We start from the raw sequence: 26,878 nt of genomic DNA, 5'->3' as shown, positions 1-26,878 counted from the left end.
AATTCAGCGCGTCACAAATCACCATAACCGCTAAAGAGGTTGAGGACGCCATTGGTTGCGCTAAACCATCCACACCAGTGGGCTCAGACGGCATAGCCATGCCGAAGCTTAAAAGCCTAGGGAAAGAGGGTTTCAAATATTTAGCGCATGTCTTCAACCTGTCTTTTTCCACCTTTGTCATACCCGAGAAATGGAAAATGGCCAAGGTGGTCCCGCTACTAAAGCCTGGGAAACCAGCTAACATAGGTGAGTCGTATCATCCGATATCTCTCCTTTCGCCAGTAGCAAAGACGCTTGAAGCCATTTTTCTCCCTTATTTCCAAGCAAATTTGCAGCAAGGCTCTCATCAGCATGGCTTCAGAAAACTCCATAGCACTACCACCGCGCTATATGCCATTAGCACCCAGATAAATTGCGATTTAAATCAAAACCCCTACCATAGAACAGTACCCGTAGCGCTAGACCTATCAAAAGCTTTTGATACGGTCAACCATGGCTCGTTACTGCAAGACCTGGAAGGGTCTACCCTTCCCCCATGTCTTAAAAGGTGGACCGCAAATTATCTGGGTGGTCGGCAGGCATCGGTGCAATTTAGAAACGAAACATCAAAACCAAGGAGAATTAAACAAGGGGTGCCACAGGGTGGTGTCCTATCCGCACTTTTGTTTAATTTCTACATATCTAAGCTACCCTCACCACCGGAAGGAGTCACAATTGTTTCCTACGCCGATGACTGCACAATAATGGCCACAGGCCCAGGCCCAAAGATCGATGCGCTATGCAATAAAATAAACGGCTACCTCCCTGATCTCTCCAGTTTTTTCGCCTCGCGAAACCTGGCATTATCACCGACTAAATCTTCCGCGACCTTATTTACAACATGGACTTCCCATATCTCGACCATTTTGAACATCCACGTCGATGGCACTACGCTACCGACTGTCCTACACCCCAAAATCTTGGGTGTGACGTTCGATCAGGATGTACATTTTGGTGAGCACGCAGCCGCAATTGTTCCGAGAATTTAGAGCCGTAACAATATCCTCAAATCCCTCGCTGGCTGTCCTGGGGAAAAGATAAAGAAACGCTCATGACTACATACAAAGCAATTAGCCAGCCGATTACGTGCTACGCGTCACCCATATGGTCGCCAAGCCTAAAAATTACCCACTGGAAGAAACTACAGGCCTGCCAAAATACTGCTCTCAGAATCGCCACGGGCCGTCTTCTTATGTCCCCAGAACACCATCTGCATAATGAGGCGAGAATACTCCCCATCAGGGAGAGAAATGAGATGCTGACCAAACAGTTCCTGTTGAATACCCAGAAACCTGAGCATCCTAACAGGCATCTGATTGATGAACCAGCACCGCCTAGGGGCTTAAGGAGTCATCTCCGTAAGCATTTTGAAGAAATACGGCACCTGAGAACCCAACCGTATGAAGCGAAAAAACACAAGCAGGTCCTTGGTGATCTCCATAAACAGGCGTCGGACCTTTATGCCGGGAATTGCCCGGTGAATCCAGTACTTAAAGAAAAGTATCCAAAACTCGCGGAAGAGGAACGCATACTCCCCAGGGAAACGCGTGTCACTCTTGCTCAACTTCGTTCTGGATACTGTAACAGGTTAAACTCTTACCTATCCAGAATCAACCCCGACATACGAAATGTATGCCCCGCTTGCAATGTGTCTCCACATGACACCAACCATCTCTTTACCAACGCCTCTAACACCCCTTTCCTTATGGTCCACCCCTGTTGAAACGGCAAGTTTCGTTGGACTCCCGTTAGAGGATATTGATGACAATTTGTGATCGGTCGCTGCTGTTAGGTGGGGCGAAGCATTGTTACAACAACAACAACAACAGTGTGTGTGTGTGTGTGTGTACAACAAATCTGGCAAAAAACAACAACCACATGAAAATTTGAACCGATTTTTTTCTTATATCTTTGGACCGAAATAAAAATTTTAATTTTCGCTTTTCGCTAAAAATGGAGGTCGAGACACGTCTTTTGATACCACCTTTTATAATCTTTGATATTAATTAGGTGGTGCACCGTCTTGCAAAACGATACCAAGAAACTTAATAACCACGAAGAACTATCAACCTCCAAGCAGGGTTGCGTGATTTTTATTTGAATGAATTACGAATCCAAAAATAAAATGTATTTTTTATTTGAAAATGTTTTCAAATCAAAGATATTTTGGGCTTTGTTGAGTGCGCTGTCCAACTGCTGTTGCCCATCACTACGACCTACGTAGCACACTCGCTCGGATAAGAAGGAGCCATCGACTCCTAGTCTCCCACATCACGTGTTCCGTTTGGTCGTCCCCGTGAATGTTACATATCTTTTGTGGCACCTTGCTGTTCACGACCAAGAGCGTCCCGTAGTCTGCGTGTCGGCGACGGCAACCGCCCGACGGGTTTCATTGCGCCATGTTGCCAAGCCGCAAACCCGATTACACGGGGGACGTCCAGTCCGAGGGTCACAACAGCATTTGTGACCTAGCCTCTCTCAACCCCGGCACAGTCTCCCGTCACTTACTCCCAGAGTGACGTCTTCCCCGTTGCACTTCAAAATTCTGCAGTTAAACTGTAATGGATTAACTGGGAAGATCACGGAGATAGTTGATTCCATAAAGCGGCATAACATCCGTATTTCTGCGATTCAAGAGACCAAACTCGCAGCAAGATCTGCTCTGCAGACCTGCTCTGGGTATAACGTCAAGGCATATCTGTCCGGTCAGACGATGCAAACTTAGAAATTATCTACATCTACATCCCTCCTGTCACCTGTTGCCCCAGTGGATACTGCCCTGACACCAGCACACTACTCACTAATGAATATCGCATTATTCTAGGCGATTTCAATGCCCACCATGATCTGTGGCATTCTGATCTACATCCGGACAGCAGGGGTGAGATTTGGTGGACCAAATAGAAGACCACCTACCCATACTCCTTTCGCTCGAGCGATCAGCCAAATTTATCACTCTGAAAAACACACTTTCATCAACTTCAAAAAAAGAAGTTGGGAAGGCTAGGAAAAATATACAGAGAATCGCTTTGCTGCCCCCCAATCCCGACTGAAGGAGAGCGTTCTTACCGCAAGGTCATTGAATCCGCGTCGCCTCGTTTTATTCCCGCTGGAAGATTCCAGGAAATGCAGCCACATTTTCTAGTGGAGGCCGCAACTTTACGGAGAGAACGTGACCTTGTTCTCTCGAATAAGACCCCGATTACACCGTGACCTTTTTCTCTCGAATAAGACCCCGATTACACCGTGACCTTATTCTCTCGAATAAGACTCCAGTTACACCGTGACCTTATAAGACAGCATGACTCTGGCGACCCCCACCCCCAGCGGGTTAGGGGGTTAGACTATACCCGCGGTAGGTATGCCTGTCGTAAGAGGCGAATAAAATACCAGATTCAAGGGGTTGTGTAGCGCAATATGTATATATGTAGCTTCTCCAAACCCAATTGTCAACCTCACCTATCCGTGGCGAATCCTGTTTCATTAACAGCCGAGGCTCTGGCGACCCCGAACTCATCATGGATCTAGGGGGTGGGAGGGCGGCATGGCCTAGAAGGTTGCAAGTGGTCATAACAAATCGTTCCCGAGATGGTCGGGCTTGGTACCGGAACGTACCGGATCTGCAAAGGACCGTCAACTCGATAACAATCCCAAGGCCTTCGAGGAGTGTCCTTATCGCTACAACAACAACTGACCCCCAAATAAGGGATATAAACCAACGCTTCAGATTGCTAGTGGATGAACACAAGCGGGCGAAATGGGAGGAGCACTTAAAGAATTATAACCTCTGAAACAAATTTTAATTTATTCTAAACTAAGTCTTAATGACCGTACTAAACAAAGTATGTTGGTATGTTTAATTTTTTCTTAATATTTAAAAATTCATGATCTTAACACAGGCTTATAATAATTGAATATTCTCTTTCTCTTAAACAAAATAATAATTGAATATTCAATTATTATAAGCCGCTGTTAAACTCATGAATTCTTGAATATTGCCTAAATATATAAAAATATGTTTCCATTTTGCCCCCCCTGGTGTCCCCCTTCCCTCCTTCTACATATGTATGTCAGGTATAAGCAATTCAACATGTTTGCTTTTCCCATCCCTGTGACGTACTTTCGGAAAAAATAAATTTGCTAAATTTAAAATTAAATGGTTTCTAAACAAATTTCTTAAATAGTTTGCCTTTCCATTATAGGAACGTAAGTTGGGCGGCTTCTGGCTTTGGAAATGGTTGTTTAATTGGACTTCTAGTTCACCAACAATGTTACGTGCAGTTGAAAAAAAGATTTTATCCTTCCTAAAGACGCCTTACCGCGGTTTTTTTGTCGATATTGGGCCAGCAATCGGTGAAGCGGATAAAATATGGACGATAAGCTTGAATACAGAATCGAAAGAAGTCCCGTTGGTTATGGTACACGGGTTAGGTGCAGGTGTTGCAATGTGGGTTATGAATTTAGACTCGTTGGCTAAGGATCGCCCTGTATATGCTATGGATGTATTGGGCTTTGGTCGTAGCTCACGCCCTAGTTTTTCCAACGATGCACTAATTTGTGAGAAACAATTTGTTAAATCGGTGGAAGAGTGGCGACGAGAATTGAACATTAACAAAATGATATTGTTGGGTCATTCAATGGGAGGTTTTATTGCATCTAGTTATGCGCTGTCCTATCCTGAAAGAGTTAATCATCTTATTTTGGCCGATCCTTGGGGTTTTCCAGAAAAGCCAGCCGATATACACACAACTCGTCAAATACCATTATGGGTACGAGCTATTGCTTTTGCTTTGACACCTCTGAACCCGTTGTGGGCCCTACGTGCTGCCGGTCCATTTGGTCAGTGGGTAGTGGAAAAGACAAGACCGGATATAACACGCAAATTTGCAGCTGCCGTTGAAGAAGATAATAATCTTTTGCCACAATACATACATCAATGTAACGCGCAAACACCTTCTGGCGAATCTGCCTTCCATACAATGATGGCTTCATTTGGTTGGGCAAAACATCCCATGATACATCGCATAAAGGACGTTCGTGAAGATATTCCAATAACATTTATTTACGGTTCACGCTCTTGGATTGAATCATCTTCGGGTGAAAAAATTAAGGCACAACGAAAGGGGTCGCATGTCGATATAAAAATTGTAAGTGGTGCGGGCCATCACGTTTATGCAGACAAACCAGAGGTTTTCAATCGATATGTTAACGAGTCCTGTGATTTATTCAAATCATATCATAATGTACCATCTATCATACGAGAGGCAACAGAATCCGATGACGACTTAAACAGTGAAACTTTGCCAGCTGAAACGCAACAACAAGAAGATAGTTTGGATAATTCATTGCCTGAGGGTCAACAAGCACAAGAGCCTGCGACAACTTTAAAACAACAATAACCATGATTTAATGTATAGTTATACAGTTATTTAATTCAAGCTTTTTACCTGCAGTCAAAATAGCTTTTTACACAATCTGTATTAGTTAATAAATAGCTCTTAGTATTAGCCCAAATAATATAACAAAATGTTGAATGTGCCCAGCTGGCAAATGTTATTTTTGTTTCATATCTATATTGAATACTATTTTTTTTACAATAAATAAATACATTAAATAGAAAAAAAAGATAAATATTCTTTCTGTTCGGAAGAGACTCAGTTTTTAGTTAAATAGGTATTATACCAGTCAGGCCTTAACCTTGGAATTTGAGATCAGAAGCAAAAAGTTCAATACGCAGTTTTTTGGCATTGTAAAAGTCTCAAAATTTAGTTTTTCTCGGATATCTCGTGTGGCTCGATCGTTGCTGTTGTTGTTGTAGCGATGAGGACACTCCCCGAAGGTTTTGGCGAATATTATTGAGTTGATTGTCCTTCGCCGGATGCAGATCCGGTACGTTCCGGTACCAAGCCCGACCATCTCGGGAACTATTTGTTATGACCACATGCGATCTTCTAGTCCATACGGCCCTCCCACCCCCTAGATCCATAAGAAGTTCGGGGTCGCCAGTGCCTCGGTTGTTATTGTAACAGGATTCGCCACGGATAGGTGAGGTTGACAATTGGGTTTGGAGAAGCTATATATTGCGCTGGCAACTTGAAAGGGGTTCGCTACACAACCCCTTAAATCTATTTGGTATTTTAGTCGCCTCTAACGACGGGAATACCTACCGCTGGTATATTCTAACCCGCTGGCTTGATCGTGTTTTGCGGCGGTTACAAAACGGGGGTTTTCAGTTTTTTTACCTAGCGAAGTTTGGCAATGCCAACGATCAAATTTTCGAAGACCTTATTTACAACTCCGATGTGGCATATGGCGCCAGTATTGGAAGACCACGTCGATGGCATTACGCAACCCCAAAAATACTGGGTGTGACGTTTGACCTATACGCAGCCGTAATTCTTCCTAAAGTTCAGAGCCACAACCAAGCCCTTTAGCCATAGCAATCTACAAAGCAGTTGGCCAGATACTTGTATGCATCACGTGTCCGATATGGTCGCCGAGCTTAAAAGAAACACACATGCCTTCTTATGCCACCAAAACACTATTCACACAGCGAGGCGAGAATACTACCCATACGAAACGCTGAACAAACAGTTGCTGTGGAATACCCGGAAACCTGAGCTTCCAAACGGACATCTAATTAAAAATGCTCCGCCGCCATAGATCTTAAGAAGTCATCTCCGTAAGAGCTATGAAGAAATCCGGTTTATAAGAAGTCAGCAGATTGAACCTGTTGGCACGACTTCGACTGTAATAGGTTAAACTCTTACTTGTCCAACATCGACCGGACATACTTAATATATTTCACGCATGTAACTTGTCCCCACATGACACTCTTTTTAGTTGCTATGTGGAATCAACCCCTCTAACACCCATACCTCTTTAGCTCAACGGTGTTGAAAATGCAAGTTTCCTCGGGCTTCCGTTACAGAATATTGATGAACGAACCTTTTGGATGGACTGATTTTGATGCGATATGTATTAACACCATGCAAGTGCTATGAATCACTGCTGGCAAATCGAAGAGGCACTAATAATCATCAACAAAGAACAGCAACAACAGTATAAAAAGAAGATAATAGAAGTATGCAGGGTTTAATGACTAAATACATAAATATATATATGTACGAGCATGCACATATATACACATTCATGTGTTGTATAAATGAATATTGTACATATATACTAATGCAATACATTTCTGTTTTCTTAAGCTTTTATCTTATTTTTATTCATCGAAAAAGGACGTACACATCTTTGCCTATACATATATAACAAATTGCTGTCCTCACATAATTCTCCCTTCTTTCACGATGACATCACTTGAAATGTACATTTCAATTATCCTGTCAATAAAATCCGTTTTACTTAGCTGTGGCAAAACCAACACGATCATTACCCATATCGAATTCAGTATAATATTTGCCAATGAATACATCTCCAAGAATCCATAAAGGACCATTTGGTGGAGGTATGTCCATACCCATAAATCCAGACAAGCAAATTGTTTGGCCCATTTGTGCAATACGTAATACATAGTCTTTGCCTTCCAATTCGAAAGTTTTACCACCCAATACAAATTTAATTACAGGTAATTTCGGTATCATATCACACGAGACCATGTATTGTCCACCCATAATAGGTGTTCCACCTATAGCTTGATTAATTGCTGTGGCCTCCTGTGTAGGTCCTGCAATTAATGAAGTACCAGTATCGGCAATTACTTGACAACCTCCTTTGCATAGCTGTATATCACCCACTGAAGCAGCATCCATTTTAATTTGCCAGTATGCTTTTCGCGTTACGGGCAAATATGTAAATTCTCCGACATAATGATTCGGATCTGATCCACCGAATATGATTTCACCTCCTTCTGGGGCAGCAGGATCACGATTAAGATAAAAGGAGAATATTGGAGCAGGAATTATACCTTGTTCATACATATTGTAAAAAGGTGGTTTTACTCCATCTACAGCTATTGAGCTATATGCCAAACCTAGAATGCCATCGAATTTTGCTGCTACAAATACTAGACCAGGTTCGCTCATAGCTTCTGCAAAAATTTGTTTTTTAATATTCAAACCACCGATATTCACTGTATCGGCCGATAGGTAGCCCGATAAACTTCCGGAGCCGTAGTGAATGGCAAATTCAGTACCATTCTGTTCATATGTTTTAGATTTAGTAGCATCGTATTTGTTGTGCATTAAGCAGGCGATATTAGTTAAATGACATTTCTTTGATGGTACCCAAAGATTTGAGGAACCCGTATCAAATACCACTTTGAAGCTCTGCGGGGGAGTTCCAATAGATATTGGGCCATAGTATTGCGCATCCAAATAATTCGAGAGTGGTTCGGGTGCAGCGCCACCATTTGCATATTTAATACGTAACTGTTGCAATTCCGTGCCAACATCCGAGAAATGATGCCTTGCTGTTTTTATTTTTGTAAGGGGTACACGTACCAAGTCGGAATTACAAACGCAAACAGCAGCCGCAAGAAGTATAAGTATTTTTAACATCTCGAGTAACTAAAAAAATGCATATAAATAGATAAATAGCGCATAAACTGAGTTTGCAAAATTATAAGTTTATTAATTTAATTATAGGGATATAAATTTGTTTTGCGATTCTCACCTCTTTATGCGAGCAACACTATCAAAACCAAACTTCAAGGTAAAGTATTTTTGCAAGTGGCAATCAAAGATGACTTTTAATCTTGTGAAAATTTTGATAACGGCAATGCAGCGAGAAATGACCAAAGATGACCCAAATGACATTCCATCAAATATTGAACAAAGGACTAGAGATGCAAGACTATTGATGATATTATCGATAACACTAAGGCGAATTCAGATTCGCCTCGTTCATATCCCAGTGCACGGACTTTACCAATTTATTTGTAGATCCCTTAAATACATATAGACACTACTTTATTTTCGTGTATTTTTTCTTGTATTTTATCTTCAATTTTTTTGTCGCACTCCCTCCCAATACGGCTTCAGTACTGGTGTAAGTGTTTAAACTATAGGTAGCGATTTAGTTTAGCACCCCCCCCCCCTTTCGAGTTCGGGGTTTAACTTGGTATCAAATGAAAGAGGGAGTTCTCCCGATCACAAATATATATATCTTAAAGTGCGCAAACTTATAATTTAAAAGTTATTTGTTGTTAAACTTTGCAAATTTCTATACAACTTTTATATGTGTATACGTATATATATTTTATGACATTACAAATCTGTGCTGCCACATCTAAAAAACGGAACAAGTGCAGAATCGAAAAATAACTTATAAAAATACCTTTCATCTATTTACTAAACATTTTAAAAAGCTCTTTTTTGCGTTTGTGAACCATCTGATATTACCTTATAACTCTTATGTTTATTGTTATGTTAGCCGATCCAACACCGGCTGTGCCATACACAGTAATTCTATGTAGAATACCTTTCTGCATAGGCGGCCTTCGGCCGCGCATATAAAAAATAACCCTGGGCTACGCCATGCCAAGTCCGGGTGTGTGGTATAACCCTTCTACGCAGAAGGTTGTACTACGCAGAAGGACATCACCGTGGCGGTAGCCACGGTTATACCACACATCCGGACTTGGCATGGCGTAGCCTAGGGTTATTTTTTATAAGCGCGGCCGAACCCGCCTACGCGGAAAGATGTTTCAACTTCTCAAAATGAGTAGTAAAAATATATATTTTCCTCTTTCTTTATTAACTAAAAGGTGGTAAGGTAATATTTATATTTGTTTTTTTTTGTTTATGTGGCAGCACAGCTTTGTAATGTCATCAATAAAATATATACATATATGTATATATAAATGTGCATGTTGCTACAAAAGCGCGATTGATTTAATAAAAACATTTATAATAAGTAAAAACAATGCAAAAATGAAATATGAAATATACAAAAATGCAATTTAAGTTTATGGTTGCCAATTTATATAGATATGTATGTGGATTAAGGTTTTGAAAGATATGTAAATTGTAATTTAAAGTGCTATAGAAATTTGCTAAATTTGCAAAATTTAACAACAAATAACTTTTAAATTATAAGTTTGCGCACTTTAAAATATATATATGTATATTTGTGATCGGTAGAACTCCCTCTTTCATTTGATACCAAGTTTTACCCCGAACTCGGGGGGTGCTATTCTAAAATTTTCCCAAATTATATTTCAAAAAACTAACGAAATACAAGGAAAATACAGTCTAGTTCAGTTTGTATTTCGATAGGTTTTTTTGACATTCGGCCGTTTTTTCTTTATTTTTTTCTGACACATGAAAATTTGGTTTTTAGTTCGAAAATTTGGTGCATAAAAACACAAATAATGTCGTATCGTGAAGTGGCGATGAAAAAGAATAGGGTTAATCCTTTTGTTGGATTAAAGCCGCTATTTGTTTCTATAAAGAAATGTACATATTTAATGAAGTTACACATATAATAATGTCACAGAAAATATAAATTTGACAATTTAAATGCTTACCGCAGTTTTGCGACCGGGGAATATTTAGAATAAGGTGCCACGATTTTCAAACTTTTGCTGATTTGTAGGGGTAGAGGGGGTCCTAAAAATCACAAAATTATCATCCGCAACTCTAGGAAACTCTTAGTTTATGAAATATAAGCCTTTTAATTTCCAAATTTAGTAAAATTTCAACTTAAGTCCTGCACTTAAAATTCGGGTCGCACATGTCGATAGCGATATCAAAAGACGCGTATTTGCGTCAAGATTCAGAATCCGAAAGCAGAAACTACATTTTTTATCTCGTTTAAAAGTTATTCGCGGAAAACCCGTCGGTATTATTGTCGCTTTTTTCGTTGTTGCAATTATTGGAATCAAGCACCAATGTCTCCAGCTTTAAGCTGGTGCTTTATCGGTAACCGCATCGGTAACCTTATAACAGCTGATTCGACCAACCTTATGAGAATCAATGCAATCGATTATTGGTGCCGCTAAGGTCGTAACCGTATCGTAGCCAACCAATTGGGTTTTGGTTTACCGTCGTAACGATAAACAGCTGTTTACGTTAGGGATACGGCTACAGCGATACGACATACGGCAGCAATGACTCCAGCTTAAGGGTACGCTTACACCACAATTCACACACACAAGATTGCGCATTACGCATGTAAACAAAATATCAGCTGTTTTTTATGGGCAATGTTGACGTCATTCTCCTTTAGCTCTTGTTTTTTCTCTCTTTCTTTCATTCGCTCAAGCAGTCAAGTGTGACATAATTGCGCAGAATGAAGCAATTTTGAACTCGTGAATGCGCAATCTTCTGTGTGTGATATGTGCGCTTACACAGCCACCGATAAACCGAAAAATTGCAATCAGCTGATGAAATCGCCGGTAAAGCCGGTATTAAAATTGCAATCGAGTATCGGTCGGCAGTTTTTTTCTCACATTGTAAGCTGCAGACATTGGTGCTTTATCGGTAACCGTATCGGTAATCTTATAACAGCTGATTCTACCAACCTTAAGCCGGAGTCATTGGTGCCGTATGTCGTATCGCTGTATCCGTATCCCTAACGTAATCAGTTATAAGGTTACCGATACGGTTACCGGTAAAGCACCAATGTCTGCGGCTTTATTTGAATCAATGCAATTGATTATTGGTGCCGCTAAGGTCGTAACCGTATCGTAGCCAACCAATTGGTTTTTGGTTGACCGTCGTAATTAGTGATGGACGATATGGCGAATTTGAGCTATCAGTGAAAATAGATATGGCTATTTTTGAATATCGGCTATTTTTTATAGCTATAGCGATCGCTTTATTTCAACAAGCGATTCCATACAGAAGAGCGATTTTGAGCTATCAGTGAATATAGGTATGGCTATTTTTTACAGCTATGGCTATTTTTTACAGCTATGGCGATCGCTTTAATTTATCTTTAATAAGCGAATCTGCAATTATTTGTATACTTGTATATAAAAAATGAATGTTTAAGTCTTTTTACCAGAGTAGATTAAATGTTATACATTAATTTATACTAAATTAAATTTTATTAGAATATATGAACCAAAATTGGAATAAAAAGAAAAAAGTATGTACATTTAATTGTAAACTAATGTAATGTGAAATTCTAATTTTCTGAGATGTTATGATATATATTATTAACTGGCTGACGACAATATGTTCAGACTCGTATTACACTCAATGAGATGAAACTAGCTGAAATATATGTATAGGCATCTTTGTTTTATAAATTTTGTTAATTGAAAATGCTTTGATTTTTAAATGTAAGATGAATCAACCCGAAATAAATCTGTATATGTAACACCATAAAAACATGATTTATTTACTATATTATACTACACCGATGTATTCAGAAATACTCCGTATGAATTTATTCTGAAAGTTGTATTTGGCTGCATAAATTTGTACAGTAAAGTGAATCAATTTTTAATGAAAAATACAGAGGAAAAATATAGCAAATTCTTCAAACTAGTATAAAAATATTCTTTAGCAGAAAATTAGCCACCCACTGCAGTGCCCTAGAAATTAGCCGGAGAATTCAACCATATACAAACCATATGACAAATCTTGAATTGCGTTCTCCCAAAAACCTTAATTTTGAGTTAATCTGTTTACAATAAGACGAGTGATATATGTTTCTATAATTCTTTTATTTTACCATCAAAAACACAAATTTTATAAAACTGTTAACGGCGACTGCCTAGAAGTATGAACTTATGAATAACACAGGCAATCAATCTTAGGCCAAGTCTAAAGACCCGTGTCTATTTGGCTTCACATAGTGTAATTAAAAACACAAAAATTCAGTCATTCCATTTCTTTTATACATTTCATGAAATTAAAGGTTTAAAATTAACTTATATTGCTTGTTTAATATTTTGACAAATATTAATTATTTTATTATAAATACTTAAATATAAAATCAAAATATAACGAATTTTATATTTTATGATTGGCGTTTAAAAAGATAAGCATTTTAGCCTTTTCATCATCTAAGCGCATTCTTCTCTCGCTTAAAATAAGGCCGGCTTGAGAAAAAAGTCTTTCACAGGGAACCGATGTTCCTAAACACCCCAACTTTTCGCGAGCTATAGGAGATAGATTGGGATACTTGTAATTGTTTTTCTGCCACCATAAAAAAGGATCAGCTTTTCGTGCAATTACAGTTTCTTCTATATACCTCTGCACTTCGATAATTGCTCTTGAATGAGTTGTGCCTTGCGGTCTCTTTGATCTTTGCGTTGATTATTTTTGAATTCGATCTTTCGCTTGTCTGTAAAAATTACCCAAACCACGTGGCTGCTTTTCTAGCCGACTTCACAATGTCGTCGTTCTAGTTGTTGCACAAGTTTGCTTTGTTCCGTTCGCTGTTTCGGAAAGTAAAGCACACAGATGAGCAATGATGAACGATATCTCACTATCGATGACTGCATCGCTGCTATTAGTATTAGAATTTCATGCTGAAGGAAAATCGCCAATCGCTGCAATCGCTATAATCGCTATTGGCGATATTCTGCCAGAGGTGATTGTCATTCAAAAGAATCGAATGAAGGAAAATAGCCAATCACTGATATATTTGGATTGCAATAGCTATAGCTATTACCCTACAAGACGGAGGTAACCAGTTCACCAACACATTCAAAGCTTTTTTCGCTCTCCACTAACACATCGACGTTTCATGCTGTCATCGAAATGACAGTTCATTAATTATTCCGGAAAACATTGAAACGCAAAAAAATATAAATTGTTTACAACGAAAAATATGTTGTGCTTTTAGTTGTGACATGTGACGGAAATTAAAAATTTTGTTGCAGAGAACACCTTTTTGCGTTGGCGACCTTCGCCCAAAATAACATTAAGTTAATTTGAGTTGTGACATGTGACGGAAATTAAAGATATTGCTGCAGAGACCATCTTTTTGCGTTGGCGGCCTGCGCCCAAAATAATATTAAGGGTAACGTTTTACAAGACGGTACACCACCTAATTTAAAAATATAAAATATTAATAAAAACGGAGCTCGAGGCGCGCCTTTTGATTCCACGTTTGATAATTTTTGATAAAAATTGGGTTGTGCACCGTCTTTTAAATCGTTACCATATTAGGTTGTATAGAATCGACGGGATGGCCTACAAGGTTTTATGTCAACTAAATCGCTCCCGATATGGTCGGGCTAGTACCTTAATGGTTCCCGGAACGTACCCGCTACAACAACAACAACATTATTTACTTTCTGATTTTCATTCATACGTATGTGCATTTTCAAATAATAAAAAAAAAGTTATATTATTCTATTAGATAGCATCTCCGCCGGGTTGCGATTCAGCTCAGAATATGCCAAAATCAGAGGAAATCTACAAAAACAAGGTACTTTACAAGCAACATGCTTTGGAATACGGTACCAAACTGGTTGGATGTGTTTCTCTAAAAAAGGGTGGAACTACGCATCTTGGTTTTCCAGTATTTGCTTCGGTAATTTATATTGATTTGTAGTGATTAAAAATTGCAATAGTAGATAATGTAATGTGAATTAAAACTGAATAGGTAGCCGGAGCAAAAAAGGCAACTGATCGGCATGCAACTGTTATTTATGTGGTGCCACCGGGAGCTGCTTCTGCTATCCTAGTAGCATTAGAAGCAGAAATTTCTTTGATTTTTTGCATCACCAAAGGTGTGCCATAACATGATAGGGTTCGCGTTAAGCACGCTCTCTTAAGGCAAAAAAAATCGCGTCTAGTCAGGCCCGATTGTCCAGGAATCATTGCACCAGAAAGGGTAAGTGAATTGGCTACCATATTAAATATATAAGCGAAATGTATGAATTTTTTAGTGATAATTTGTCATGCTTTTGTTGATAATCAACTGAAGAATGCAGATACGACAGAGTTCGAAGTTCATGTGAAAACCAATTAATTTTTTTAATTAGCGTTTGGAGAGAACAATACATATGTATGTATGCATAGAACTGCATAGAAGGGGAGGAAAAATTCATTATAGTCAGTAGATTTGCAAGATTTTTGTCATTTTCCCTGCATCGCAGTTGTCATTACATTGCGTTAAGAGAGGACATCAACACCTTACTACCCACATCCAGTTAAAATTATTGTAAATTTTGCTCTTTTCATCACTGTTTTAAAACGTGGAAAATTATATATCGAGCATTCCATTGAGAATGGTACATTTTAGCAGACTTTCGCATTGCCGGCATTATTAATATTCAATCCCTAGAAGGTTTAATGTAGTCATATCAATAGTTCCCGAGATGGTGGGGCTAGTACCACAATGGTGCTTGTTACCGGAACGTAGATAGATAGATCATTTATTGAGGATTGCACAGTGACTTGCACATCTCCTTCACAGCACCTCATCCTGGCCGACTTCCTTGATGAACCCCAGCAGTGTTCTTTGCTTGAGGGATTAAATGTGGGAATGCTCTGGCCATGGTGAGCCCATAAACTTAGCCCTACGTCTTGAAATTGCGCCGTAATCTAGAAGGATATGGTCCACCGTCTGCTGATCTATCACATCTGTATGTGTTGTTCGATACTATACCCAGCTTTTGCATGTGACTGTTCAGTCTACAGTGTCTTGTAAGAATAGACGTTGGGGTTCTTAGGTAATCTTTTTGAGAGGCCTATTAATGCCCTATATCGAGTTGTGCTGTAACCCCCTAACAGTAACTTAGATTGACTCAGGCCTGGCATATTGCGCCAGTGTTCTCTCTTTTCCCTCCCTTCTGCTAATAAATGCCCCTGTGGGCCAAATTGCAGGAACGGCTCGGGATCGATGGGTCATGCAGTTGCTGCCTCTCTCCGTGTTGTCCGCCTGCTGTTGTAGTAGTAGCAGTGCTTCGCCCCATCCAATAGGTGCGACCGATCACAAATTGTCATCAATGTCCTCTAACGGGAGTCCAAAGAAACTTTCTGTTTGAACACGGGTGGGCCATAATGAGAGGAGTGTTAGAGGCGTTGGTTCCACAATACAGTTAAAGAGATGGTTGGTGACATGTGAGGACACATTACAAGCAGGACAATGTTTTGTATGTCGGGGTTGATTCTGGATAGGTAAGAGTTTAACCTGTTACGTTATCCAGCTCGAAGTTAAGCTAGAGTGACTACTCTCGTTTCCCTAGGGAGAGTGCGTTCCTCCTCTGCTAGTTTTGTTCTTTGAGTACAGGAATCACCGGCATAGAGGTCCGACGCCTGTTTGTGGAGTTCACTGAAGACATGCTTGTGTTTTTTAGCTTCATACGGCTGTGTTCTCAGGTGCCGTATTTCCTCATAATGTAATGAGGCCGTGAACAGCAAGAGCCACAAATATTTATAAAAGTTACGAGGACGCTGGATTTTGGAATCTAGCCCAGAGCAACCTGTCCGATGCAACCATCCCTTGCACGTGAAACACTGACAAGAGTATTAATTTTTTTAATTTAATTTATTTATTATTACGGCTGTTTAGGCCTAAAACTTAAACTACTAAGTACAATTCATTGTTATAATCACTTATTTCTATTGAATATGCTGTTGGAATGCCATGTGATTCCGATCAGCATATTTACTAGCGTGACAGAGGGACGAGTCTGGGAGCCACTCATTAAAGGAAGGTTGAAAAGGACGCGTTTCCAATCCTCCAGTGCTCCCAGCTTAAGGCAACAAAATTTGGAACTTATATTTTTCAATTATATTTGTATTTTAAGCTGTCGGAATGTATTAGTCTCCGATCAACACAGCTAAACATGTCTTTCGATGTTGGAAATTGAAAATGACGTGTATCCAATCACCCCTCAACTTTTTTTAGTAAAGACGCTGTCGGAATGCATGAAGATTCCGGTCAGCACACCTCAACATATAATGGGAGGTTGAAAAGGGCGTGTTTCCAATCCCCCTGCTCCAACTTTTGTTTGGCCTTATTTTCGTTATTTTTGTTACACATTATATAATTTTATTGTTATATTAATGCTGTCGGAATGCGAGTGATGCCGATCAGCAACAGTAAATATCATCTGGAAATACCGAATTCTGGCGGCCACCGTGGTGTGATGGTAGCGTGCTCCGCCTATCACACCGTATCCCCTGGGTTCAAATCCCGGGCAAAGCAACATCAAAATTTTAGAAATAAGATTTTTCAATTAGAAGAAAATTTTTCTAAGCGGGGTCGCCCCTTGGCAGTGTTTGGCAAGCGCTCCGATTGTATTTCTGCCATGAAAAGCTCTCAGTGAAAACTCATCTGCCTTGCAGATGCCGTTCGGAGTCGGCATAAAACATGTAGGTCCCGTCCGGCCAATTTGTAGGGAAAAATCAAGAGGAGCACGACGCAAATTGGAAGAGAAGCTCGGCCTTAGATCCCTTCGGAGGTTATCGCGCCTTACATTTATTTTATTTTTAATATTACCATTCCCTTTTCGCGCTCCAGTATCGGATATATCATGTAAAAAATAAGATGACAAAAACTTTATCTTATTGGAAGGGTTTTACAATGCTCCAATAAATTTTTTTTTTAAAGTATTGAAGTTATTATTACTTTTTCTGTGATTAGGAAGTTCATTGAAATATTTCAGGCCCTTATATATATGACCGTCCTAAAAAGATTCTTTTCCGGCAAACGCAGCAAACCCATTTCTCAGTACTGGGGTCAGGAGAAGGACCCGGATTGGGGTCGATACCTTCCCGGAAGAGGAGAGTATGGCGCAGACCCGCTGCAAGGATCTGCTGGGAGGATGACAATTTGTGGGAGGGACGCAATAAATTAAACACTGAGTCCGCCTGCTCATTACCCCCTACTCCCCTGTGGCATAGGACCCAGGGCAACAGTACTACGTTGTGTGCTCCTAATTGATTTAGCTTTTATGCGCACTGAAGGACCAGTGCTGACTTTATTTCGAACGCCGCAAATGCCTTTAGTGGGGCCTGACTGAGTATGGCAATTGTTTCATTGGGGTATCAGCGCTGAAGGTTCAGCTTAGCGCACTAACTTATGGCGAATACTTCCGCTCGAAAATGCTCGGATGTGCTTTTAGAGTTACTGATATTTTGGTTCTGGGTCCGAAAACTCTGGCGCCAATTCCCTCTGGCGTCTTCGAGCCATCTATGTACCATACGATCTTGAGCCTAGTAATACATTGCACCCGCCTATACCTATACAGCCGTACCAAGAGACGGAGCAGCCCATTACATATTGGCACAACCGGAGCACTGCTGGACATCCATCCTATATGAAAGCTATGCATTCAAAAGTGTTTGTACCAGTGGCTGGTGCACACCGAACTGAACCAATGTATGCTATATTGAGGCCTGCACAAATACCAAGCTATGTTTATGTAAATAATATTACTGCTAATGTCAATTTGCGGAACACCACACTACCTACATGGCGATGTAGCCACCGATCAGGTTGTTGTAAGAGATTAATTAAAATATGTTATTCATAAACACTGATTCTTATATTTTCATTATCATTAAATTGTAGACTAGACTCATGACGGGTATTCTTACTGGACACTGCCTTCTGGCGTCACATGCCTTTAAATTAGGCTTGGTCAGTGATAGCAGATGTAGGAAGTGCGGGTTGGAGGAAGAAACGATCGATTTCATTCTGTGCTCGTGCCTTGTGATTGCCGGGCTAAGACTCCAGCTGACAGATGTCAGATCTAGAAGCAGCAAGTGGCTTAAGTTCTAGGAAGCCGCTAACCCGCTGGAGCCATGAGAAGCGTGAGTGCACTTTGGGTGTCCCAAGACAAGTTCCGTACCTGCTCCGAATAATTTGTAGCTATTTAAGCGACAAAGTACTCCCTTTTCATACAGATGAGGGACTAAGAAAGCACAACACTACGGGCGGTGTCCCTCAGGGATCTGTTCTAGGTCCAACTCTTTGGAATGCGATGTATGGCGGGGTGCTAGAAATCGACCTTCCCGGAGGCACGGAAATTGTCGGCTATGCAGATGATATTGTCGTAGTAGCAGTGGCCAAGAAACTTGATCTGCTCCAAGCATTATGTAATGACGCCGTGGGAGGAATAAAGGAGTGGTTGACGAACACGGGGCTGGAGATGGCTAGCAATAAGACAGAAGTGGTTCTGATGAGCTCAAAGCGGACTGTGGATGAGTTGGTCCTAACCATAGGAGATTATCAAATAAATTCAAAGCCCTCCTTGAAATATCTAGGAGTAATCATTGACTCAAAACTAACTTTTAGGGAGCACTTCAGGGCGGTGTGGGACAAAGTTTCTAGAGTTAGTGGAACCCTAACGCGAATAATGCCCAACATCGGCGGCCCAAGCGAAGCTACCTGTCAGCTATTATCCAACGTAACCAGCTCTATAATATTATATGCAGCACCAGTATGGCACAGATCTAAAATGGTCCACCAAAAAGATATACTAGCAGCCTACCGCATTACTGCTATACGAATAGCATGTGCTGTTCCGACGACGCGATCCATGTTTTATCCAGGAAAATCCCAGTAGATCTACTTTCAGGTGAAATGGCCGATCTGTATGCCATTGGATTCAGCCGACCATCTGAAGATGCTAAGAAAAGCGCAAGGTCACGAACAATAGTTAGGTGGCGAGAACGGTGGGAAGATTCGAGAAAAGAGCGCTAGACCCTCATGCTAGTCCGGAATATAGCGGAATGGTACGAGCGAAAACACGGCAAACTAAATTACCATCTCACACAGATATTGAGCGGGCACGGTGGCTTCAAGGAATATCTACATAAGCGTGGGATAGAGGAGGATCCTTTCTGTCCAAGCTGTCCGTCCGAATTGGAAAGCGCAGAACATGTAATATTTCACTGCCCTCGTTTTCACGGCGAAAGACTGTCTGTAAACAGAGTTTTTGGAGAGGAACCTTCCATTAGGAATTTAGTTCCACGAATTTGCGGACAAATAGATTGTTGGATTGCTGTGAGCAAGATGGCCTTTATAGTAATGACGAAATTAATGATGCATGCCGAAAGGGAGCGCAGAGAAATGCGCATACGAAGTAGTGGCGACTAAATCGCCTTTGAAGTTACTTTACCAGGTCCTGATTCTAGTTATCTGAAATTTCTCTTGTGTCTTTGGAAAAGAGCTATGTGTGGAGCCCTATTTATGGAACACTTTTCGGCTTATATTAAAAACTTTTAATCTATTCTTACTGATATGAGTTTCTTTTTCATTCTAGGTAATTTGATTTTGACGATGTGAGGATAGAAATATCCCAAATATTCCAGCTGTGGCTGTAAGAACATACATTTGCTCAAATTAGAAGAAAACTGCACGGTTGAGCACATCCAGTATCTACGTTTATACAAGGAGGAACACCACACTACTTTCACGGGGATGTAGCCACCGATAACGTTGTTGTAAGAGCTTATTTTAAATATGTTATTCATAAACACTGATTCTAATATTTTGTTTTGGTTTTTACTTTAGAGTCAACCTGTTATATAAGCGATGTCAGCTATGCCTGTAACTTAAGCGCCTTCAGATGTAATAGTTACCGCGGACGCGGTCACAGGAGTAGTTCACTACGTGGGGATTACACTAATCAAGGACTTTCAATATCGGAAGGTTTTCCAGCACCATAACACACCAACAATATGTGCAATCACCCGAATAAATTGTACAACAAACGTTAACACCACATCATCAGCCAGCAGCAACAACAAGAATCGCAACAAGTTGAAACTTCTAATCAATTAATGACTAGTGAACCACTATCCTGCACTCCAGGATGTAGCCGCCAATCACGTTGTTGTAAGAGCTTACTTTAAACATGTTATTCATTAACACTGATTCTAATATTTTGTTTCGGTTTTTACTTTAGAGTCAACCGGTTATGTAAGCGATGTCAACTATGCCTGTAACTTAAGGGCCTTCAAATGTAATAGTTACCGGGGACGCGGCCGTGGGAGTAGTTCACTACGTGGAGATTACACTAATCAACGACTTTCAATATCGGAAGGCTTTCCAGCACCATAACAACACCAACAATAAATTTTGTACAACAGACGTTAACACCACATCAGCAGCCAGCAGCAACAACAAGAATCGCAACAAGTTGAAACTTCTAATCAATTAATGACAAGTGAACCACCAACATATTCGCAATATGCGCATCCATCAACAGCAACATATGTCGCCTACTTTGCAACACAAAATCCAATGCTTCATCCAGCGTCAGCTGCATAAAAAGCCACTGGTACATCGTTATATGTAAATTATTATTATTATTATCGTCTAGAGAAGCTAGAACATTTACAATTTAAAAATTGTTGGATTTTCATACAGCTACACGAAGCTTCAACAAATTATTGGACCATGAGATTTCTCATATGCCCAATAGTCAGTATTTAAAATGTAAATTATGCCATTGGGACTAAAGCACATTCAAGTATGAATTTTAGTATACATGCACAACACGCTGAAACAATTGATGTAACAACGAAAAGTCTAGAATTAACTGTTTGTCCATATTGTAATCAAGAACTTGCATCACAATGGTACCTACGCAAACACAGGAACATGAGAAAACAATGGATGAAAGAACATCTTTTTTCGAATGTGGTGAAGAATTTAGAACAAATACAAGTTTACGTGTGCATGTTTATGAAAAGTTTGCTCGTTGTACACTACAAGATCTGAACGGAAATATCCTCAGAGTATGGTTACACCTATGTGGCATCTACAAGTTATTTATAATGACGAAATGAATTACAGTGCTTATTTGGATTCTGGTGATGCTCCTGACATGCTGCCTATATTCCGCTACGTCTGATCTTACTATACCTACCAAACTAATATGACTCTGTAAACTGATAATGAGCAACACCACCACCGCATGAATAGTGTATTTATATAGTTTATGAATATAAAAATGCAAATATGTAAATATTACTAGAATAATAGGACATGATTTTAAATGTAAAAACTATTTTAAACATGCATTATTTATGAATTAAATATTATTTAAACAAAAAGGACGCGTTTCATTCATATAAAAAGCGAATTGACAGAAGGCAACCGATACGGGTAACCGATAGGTCAGTTACCCGTGTTGTTGTTGTTGCATATGTTTTGGTTAGCGATAACGAAAACATAACTGATGAAGTAACTTAAAAATGTAAATAACATCGAGCGAGAAGGAATGTCGAAAACACAATAGGTAAGAGCGAGAAAGCGAGTCACAGGTACACTATTTTGAGAGAGCGCATGCGTTACCTTTTTCACGACAGCAATGTAAAAGTCATTAAGACGATAATTGGTGAACAAGTTATTGGTGACGATTAAGTAATCGATTAGGGAACGGATACCTGTCTTGTAGGGTAGCGATTTGTCAATAGCGGCGATGCAATCACCAATAGCGAAATATCGAGCCATCACTAGTCGTAATGATAAACAGCTGATTACGTTAGGGATACGACTACAGCGATACGACATACGGCACCAATGACTCCCGTTTTACTTTTTCGCAAAAATACGCATGCGTTGATGCTTTTATGTGCTTATCACATAAAGGGAGCTTGTTTTGCACACATTAATCAATTTTTCAGTCCATCGCACAAATAATTAATTTTATACAGTAAATGCACGCAATTTATCGAACGATAAAATTGAACACCCGCGAATTTATCGGCAGTGGAAAACGACAACTGCCGTCTTTCAGTGAGTTTTACAGCTCCGGCTCACGGTCAATTCTCACGGGAATGCTCTGGTTCATTCAGAGACTTGAGAAGCAGATGTCGTGAAATTATCGCACACGTGAAATGTTATTGGCAGATGTCGGCGCTGTTTTTCATTTAACTCATACGGCGAAAGGCTAAGCAGCGACATCTATTTTTGAAAAAGTAGGTATATTAAAGGCCGCGTTGCCAACCTAAAAAGAAGTAATTAACAAATTATCTGGCTCACAAATTGAACCAGACTTCTATCTGGATTTATATGGCTCAAATCGTTTTTGTTGCATTTACATGCAAAATTATTTATCTGGCTCAGGATTTTGCCACCGGATGATAGCTAACGACAGACAACCCTGCAAAAATTGTTGGATTACGTGTTCAATTTTCTTCATGTTGGAGTACTCTAACAATACTCCTTTTCAATGCGTTTGCGGACCTAAAGACTCTCCTGAATAAAAGAAATGTCGTACTACCTCTAAATCGCGGTCCCCCTCAGAAACCCCCACCCTCTCGGCGGGCCTGGTGATGTGCTATACTTGATATCATTCGCTATAATATTTTTTATTGATAAGCAGGTTGTTTAATTAAACACCAAGCAATTAAATAAAATAAATAAATGTAAGGCGCGATAACCTCCGAAGAGATGTAAGGCCGCTCTTCTCTTCCAATTTGCGTCGTGCTCCTCTTGATTTTCCCTACAAATTGGCATGTTTTATGCCGACTCCGAACGGCATCTGCAAGGCAGATGAGTTTCCACTGAGAGCTTTTCATGGCAGAAATACACTCGGAGCGCTTGCCAGTCACTGCCGAGGGGCGACCCCGCTTAGAAAAATTTTCTTATAATTGAAAAACCTTATTTCTAAAATTTTGATGTTGCTTTGCCCGGGAGTTAAACCCAGGGCATACGGTGTGATAGGCGGAGCACGCTACCATCACACCACGGTGGCCGAACACCAAGCAATTACATGGAAGTATATCCGCACCACTTGAAACACGGGGTGCAAAACAAGCGAGGCTGTTTGTAGTTTTGACGTTTATCGATTAGTTGACACACTTGTCTAGGTACACTATGTTAATTGGAGCACATTTTTTGTATGAATACAGATTAGATTTGGAGCAGTCCTATACTCCCACAGGAGTATTCCTTACATTATTTATGGAGTACTCGCGTTTTTTGAAGGGAACAATTCGGTGATCGGTTGAAATTTACATACCCACATCTAAATACATGTATTTATTTTTATCGGAAGATTACCATAGATGAATGGATTTGCAACTCTTTGTTTCGAGAGAGCGCTGTCAAAATGCACATTTTTTATAACATTTATCAATGATGCCACTCCAAACAAAAATGAATAGATCTGAAAATGGGGATTTTTGACATACATTTCGGCGATTATAGTTCCAATCATTTAATAAAATGATAATCGTAAAATATTTATTTCCTTAAAGTTATTTTACAATAATACGACTAGTTAGAGTTAAATATAAACAAATCTAAGTAAAACTAACATTTCGATTAAATTAATTAGTCAAATATTGTAACTCATTTAACTCGCAGTGAAAATCATATATTCTTTTGAAATTTCTGTAAATCGGACTTATGATATAATAGGTAACATATTTAATGGATAGGGCTTATCCTACATGTCTGGCGTTCCAGGTTCTGTGATCAAAATGGACTGGTTGCATCGGGAGTTCATATTTACAAAACCTGTTTTTAGTGATAACTTTTGAATGGGAAATAATATTTACCCTCCGCCTTCAAACTAATAATACTTACACTAAGACAAGTATTTTTATCCTTTTTCCCATAATTTTTGAACGCTATTCTACAGTTGTAGGTCAAACTAAAGTTTACCAAAATTTTTGGCACGTTTTTCGTTTTGGCTGGCACATTTTTTGTTCTGGCACCCGCTTCAGCTGGCGCGAGGGATTTATCTGTGATTGTTGCCAGCAACAACTAGAAGATAAATCCCTCGTGAGAGCGAAAATATGAGAGCGTAAACAAAAGATTCGTATCAATCTAATCTATGAAGATTACGACCGGCATCGGGCGATCACAATTGGTGGCTGTGTAAGCGCACAAATCAATCTAGAAGGTCGCGCATTGTGCTTGTGAACATTAGACCAATTGTTTTTATGACGTATGAATTGACTCTTCCTTTAGCTCTTTTTTATATTCGCTCAAGATTCAACTATGACGTAGATGCGCAGAACGAAGCAATTTTGAACTCGTGAATGCGCAATATGGGTAGGTGATTTGTGGTGTAAGCGTACTCTAAGAATTAATACGAAGAATATTTTGCAGCGCAGTGTAGCATTGTGAATGATAACTAACACCCCTATTATGAATTTTCATACGATAGACGAGAAACGCTTGCTAGCGTATCGTAAAAAATCAGCTTTCATATTGCGATTTCCACACGCCCGATAGATGTGCTATTGTGAATAACGGCAGAGTTTTATTTACAAATTTTTGTGAATCTATACGAAACAGATAGCAAAACAAAACGTAAATACTAACAATTCAATTGTCTTGTAGGTAAAAGTGGCAAAAATTTGTAAAAGCTGTAATAATAAAATATTTTCTGCTACCTATGTATGTTGCCTTTTATATAAACTCAAATGAACAAATTGACGAAACTTGCATAGAGCCATAGAAAAAAGAAAATTGAGAGATGCTTCCAATCTTCTTGAAATGAACTCTATGTAAACTCTGTAAGTACTCGACATACTAAGAGTAAAAAAAGTTTAATAAACAAAATAGATTTCTGTGTATGTCTTAACAGAGGTAGAAGGCAGTTTGCGCGCCCATAAAAATAAGTCATCCATCCCAAATATTTTGAAGGTTTGTGCCACTTTAAGGCTTCTTGCCCAGGGTGTTGCAACAGAGCGTTGGGAATGAGGCTTTAGTTGGGTCCTTTAGATTTTGTAATAATTTTATATTTACTTTTATTTAAATAGCTCCCAACGTATCGTGCAAAAATTTATCAACGATGGCTACCCTGCAAAAATCGTGTGACCAAAAACGCACACAAACACACGAATTTTTGACAGGGGTGACGATTTGGAATGAAAAATTCTCCAAATGAAATAGCATGTTGACAAATTTAGCTTTCCCACAATGTATCGTGCTCTCTCGCACCTATTATTTGTATAGGGATAGCAAAATATGTCATTTTTGCGTGCAAAAAAATTCGCCATTTCTAATTCAGCAGAGACAGCAAAAATATTTGGTGGTCGAAATTTTTTTCAATTTTGAGAGTTTTAAATGGAATATCTCCGGAAAGATTTAAAATTAAGAGGGAGTTCTCCAGATCATATATATATATATATATATTTTAAAGCGCGCAAACTTATAATTTAAAAGTTATTTGGTGTTAAAGTTGGACCTTCTTATATTTGAAAGTCCCAGTTCCAGGTTATTGTCCAATCCATAAAATGATTAATGTCTGGATTAACTTTCCAAAGTATGTAAGTAATTTAGGCTCCACTAGAACACAATGGTAATACCAACTGGCCAGAACCATGTGTAGTAGCTTGCTATTTGTATTTAACTATGTGCTTTGTAAACTGGTTTTTTCATGGCACCACGCCAGGTTATTTTCAAATTACAGTTATATGTATGTGTGTTATTTATTAAATTTGTGTTTGTGTCCAATTTAATTTGGTAAAGGTCTTTAATTTGTTGATATTTTTCCAAATCTTCATATCACAATAGTTTCAATTTTTGTTTATTTTCAGTTTAAGTTGGTATTTTTGTCCACTTTCTTTGTTTAAATTTTCCAATCTCCAATATCACTTTATGGTTGTATGATTCAAATCCAATAATTTGTATAATCTGGTAAGTTTTAATATAATATATACAGATGCTCTAGTCCATTCAATTGTTGTTTTTGTCGACTTTTGGTAATTATTTTTCGTTTATTTCATTTTTGTAAAAATATTGGGGTGCTATTCTAAAATTTTCCCAAAGTCTTTAATATACAATGATTTTTATTGTTTATTTCTACAAAAATTTTTGATTTGATTTTTGTGCTCATCGAAAGAATTCACAATTATATAGCATAATTAATTATTTAATTCAATTAAATTAAATTATTTTTGAGTGCTAAACGACTTTCGACACTGTAAAGAAAGTGAAACAACACCTTTCAGTCGTTTAAGTTTTTTGTTTTTATTTTAACAAG

General features: G+C 39.2%; 2 protein-coding genes and 1 long non-coding RNA gene across 9 annotated transcripts in view; 2 read left to right on the top strand and 1 right to left on the bottom strand.

Annotated features, from left to right (window-relative positions):
* puml (pummelig) overlaps positions 1-5,670 on the top strand; it is an 11,199-nt gene extending 5,529 nt beyond the window's left edge. For 3 of the 4 annotated variants that reach the window (XM_067776717.1, XM_067776718.1, XM_067776721.1), the window contains one exon: positions 4,242-5,670. In XM_067776717.1, coding sequence (XP_067632818.1) covers positions 4,242-5,438 — 1,197 coding nt within the window. In that variant the 3' untranslated portion in view covers positions 5,439-5,670. Of the gene's footprint in view, positions 1-4,223 lie in introns of all 4 variants that reach the window. The other variant, XM_067776719.1, reaches the window with a different exon arrangement.
* Positions 5,671-7,237: 1,567 nt separating this feature from the next.
* On the bottom strand, positions 7,238-8,839 carry cathD (cathepsin D). The gene is made up of 2 exons (XM_067776722.1): positions 8,677-8,839; positions 7,238-8,570 (listed from the first exon to the last, which is right to left on the bottom strand). The coding sequence occupies exon 2, from the start codon at positions 8,559-8,561 to the stop codon at positions 7,404-7,406; it is 1,158 nt and encodes a 385-aa protein (XP_067632823.1). The 5' UTR covers positions 8,562-8,570; positions 8,677-8,839; the 3' UTR covers positions 7,238-7,403.
* Positions 8,840-13,627: 4,788 nt separating this feature from the next.
* Positions 13,628-21,986, top strand: LOC137245674 (uncharacterized). Of its 4 annotated transcripts, none has more exons than XR_010951382.1 (6): positions 13,628-13,646; positions 14,326-14,499; positions 14,572-14,802; positions 20,189-20,369; positions 20,440-20,763; positions 20,834-21,986. It is a non-coding gene; the product is annotated as an uncharacterized lncRNA (long non-coding RNA). The 4 variants fall into 4 exon arrangements; XR_010951383.1 differs by lacking the exon at positions 13,628-13,646 and adding an exon at positions 13,659-13,983 and having other exon boundaries at positions 14,576-14,802; XR_010951381.1 differs by lacking the exon at positions 13,628-13,646 and adding an exon at positions 13,660-14,163.
* The last annotated feature ends 4,892 nt before the right edge of the window (positions 21,987-26,878 follow it).

This window comes from Eurosta solidaginis, chromosome 3, assembly GCF_040869045.1.
Source record: "Eurosta solidaginis isolate ZX-2024a chromosome 3, ASM4086904v1, whole genome shotgun sequence".
In the NCBI taxonomy this organism is placed as follows: domain Eukaryota; kingdom Metazoa; phylum Arthropoda; class Insecta; order Diptera; family Tephritidae; genus Eurosta; species Eurosta solidaginis.
Note: the sequence above shows the minus strand (reverse complement) of the source record. Positions and strands in the feature narration are given on the sequence as shown.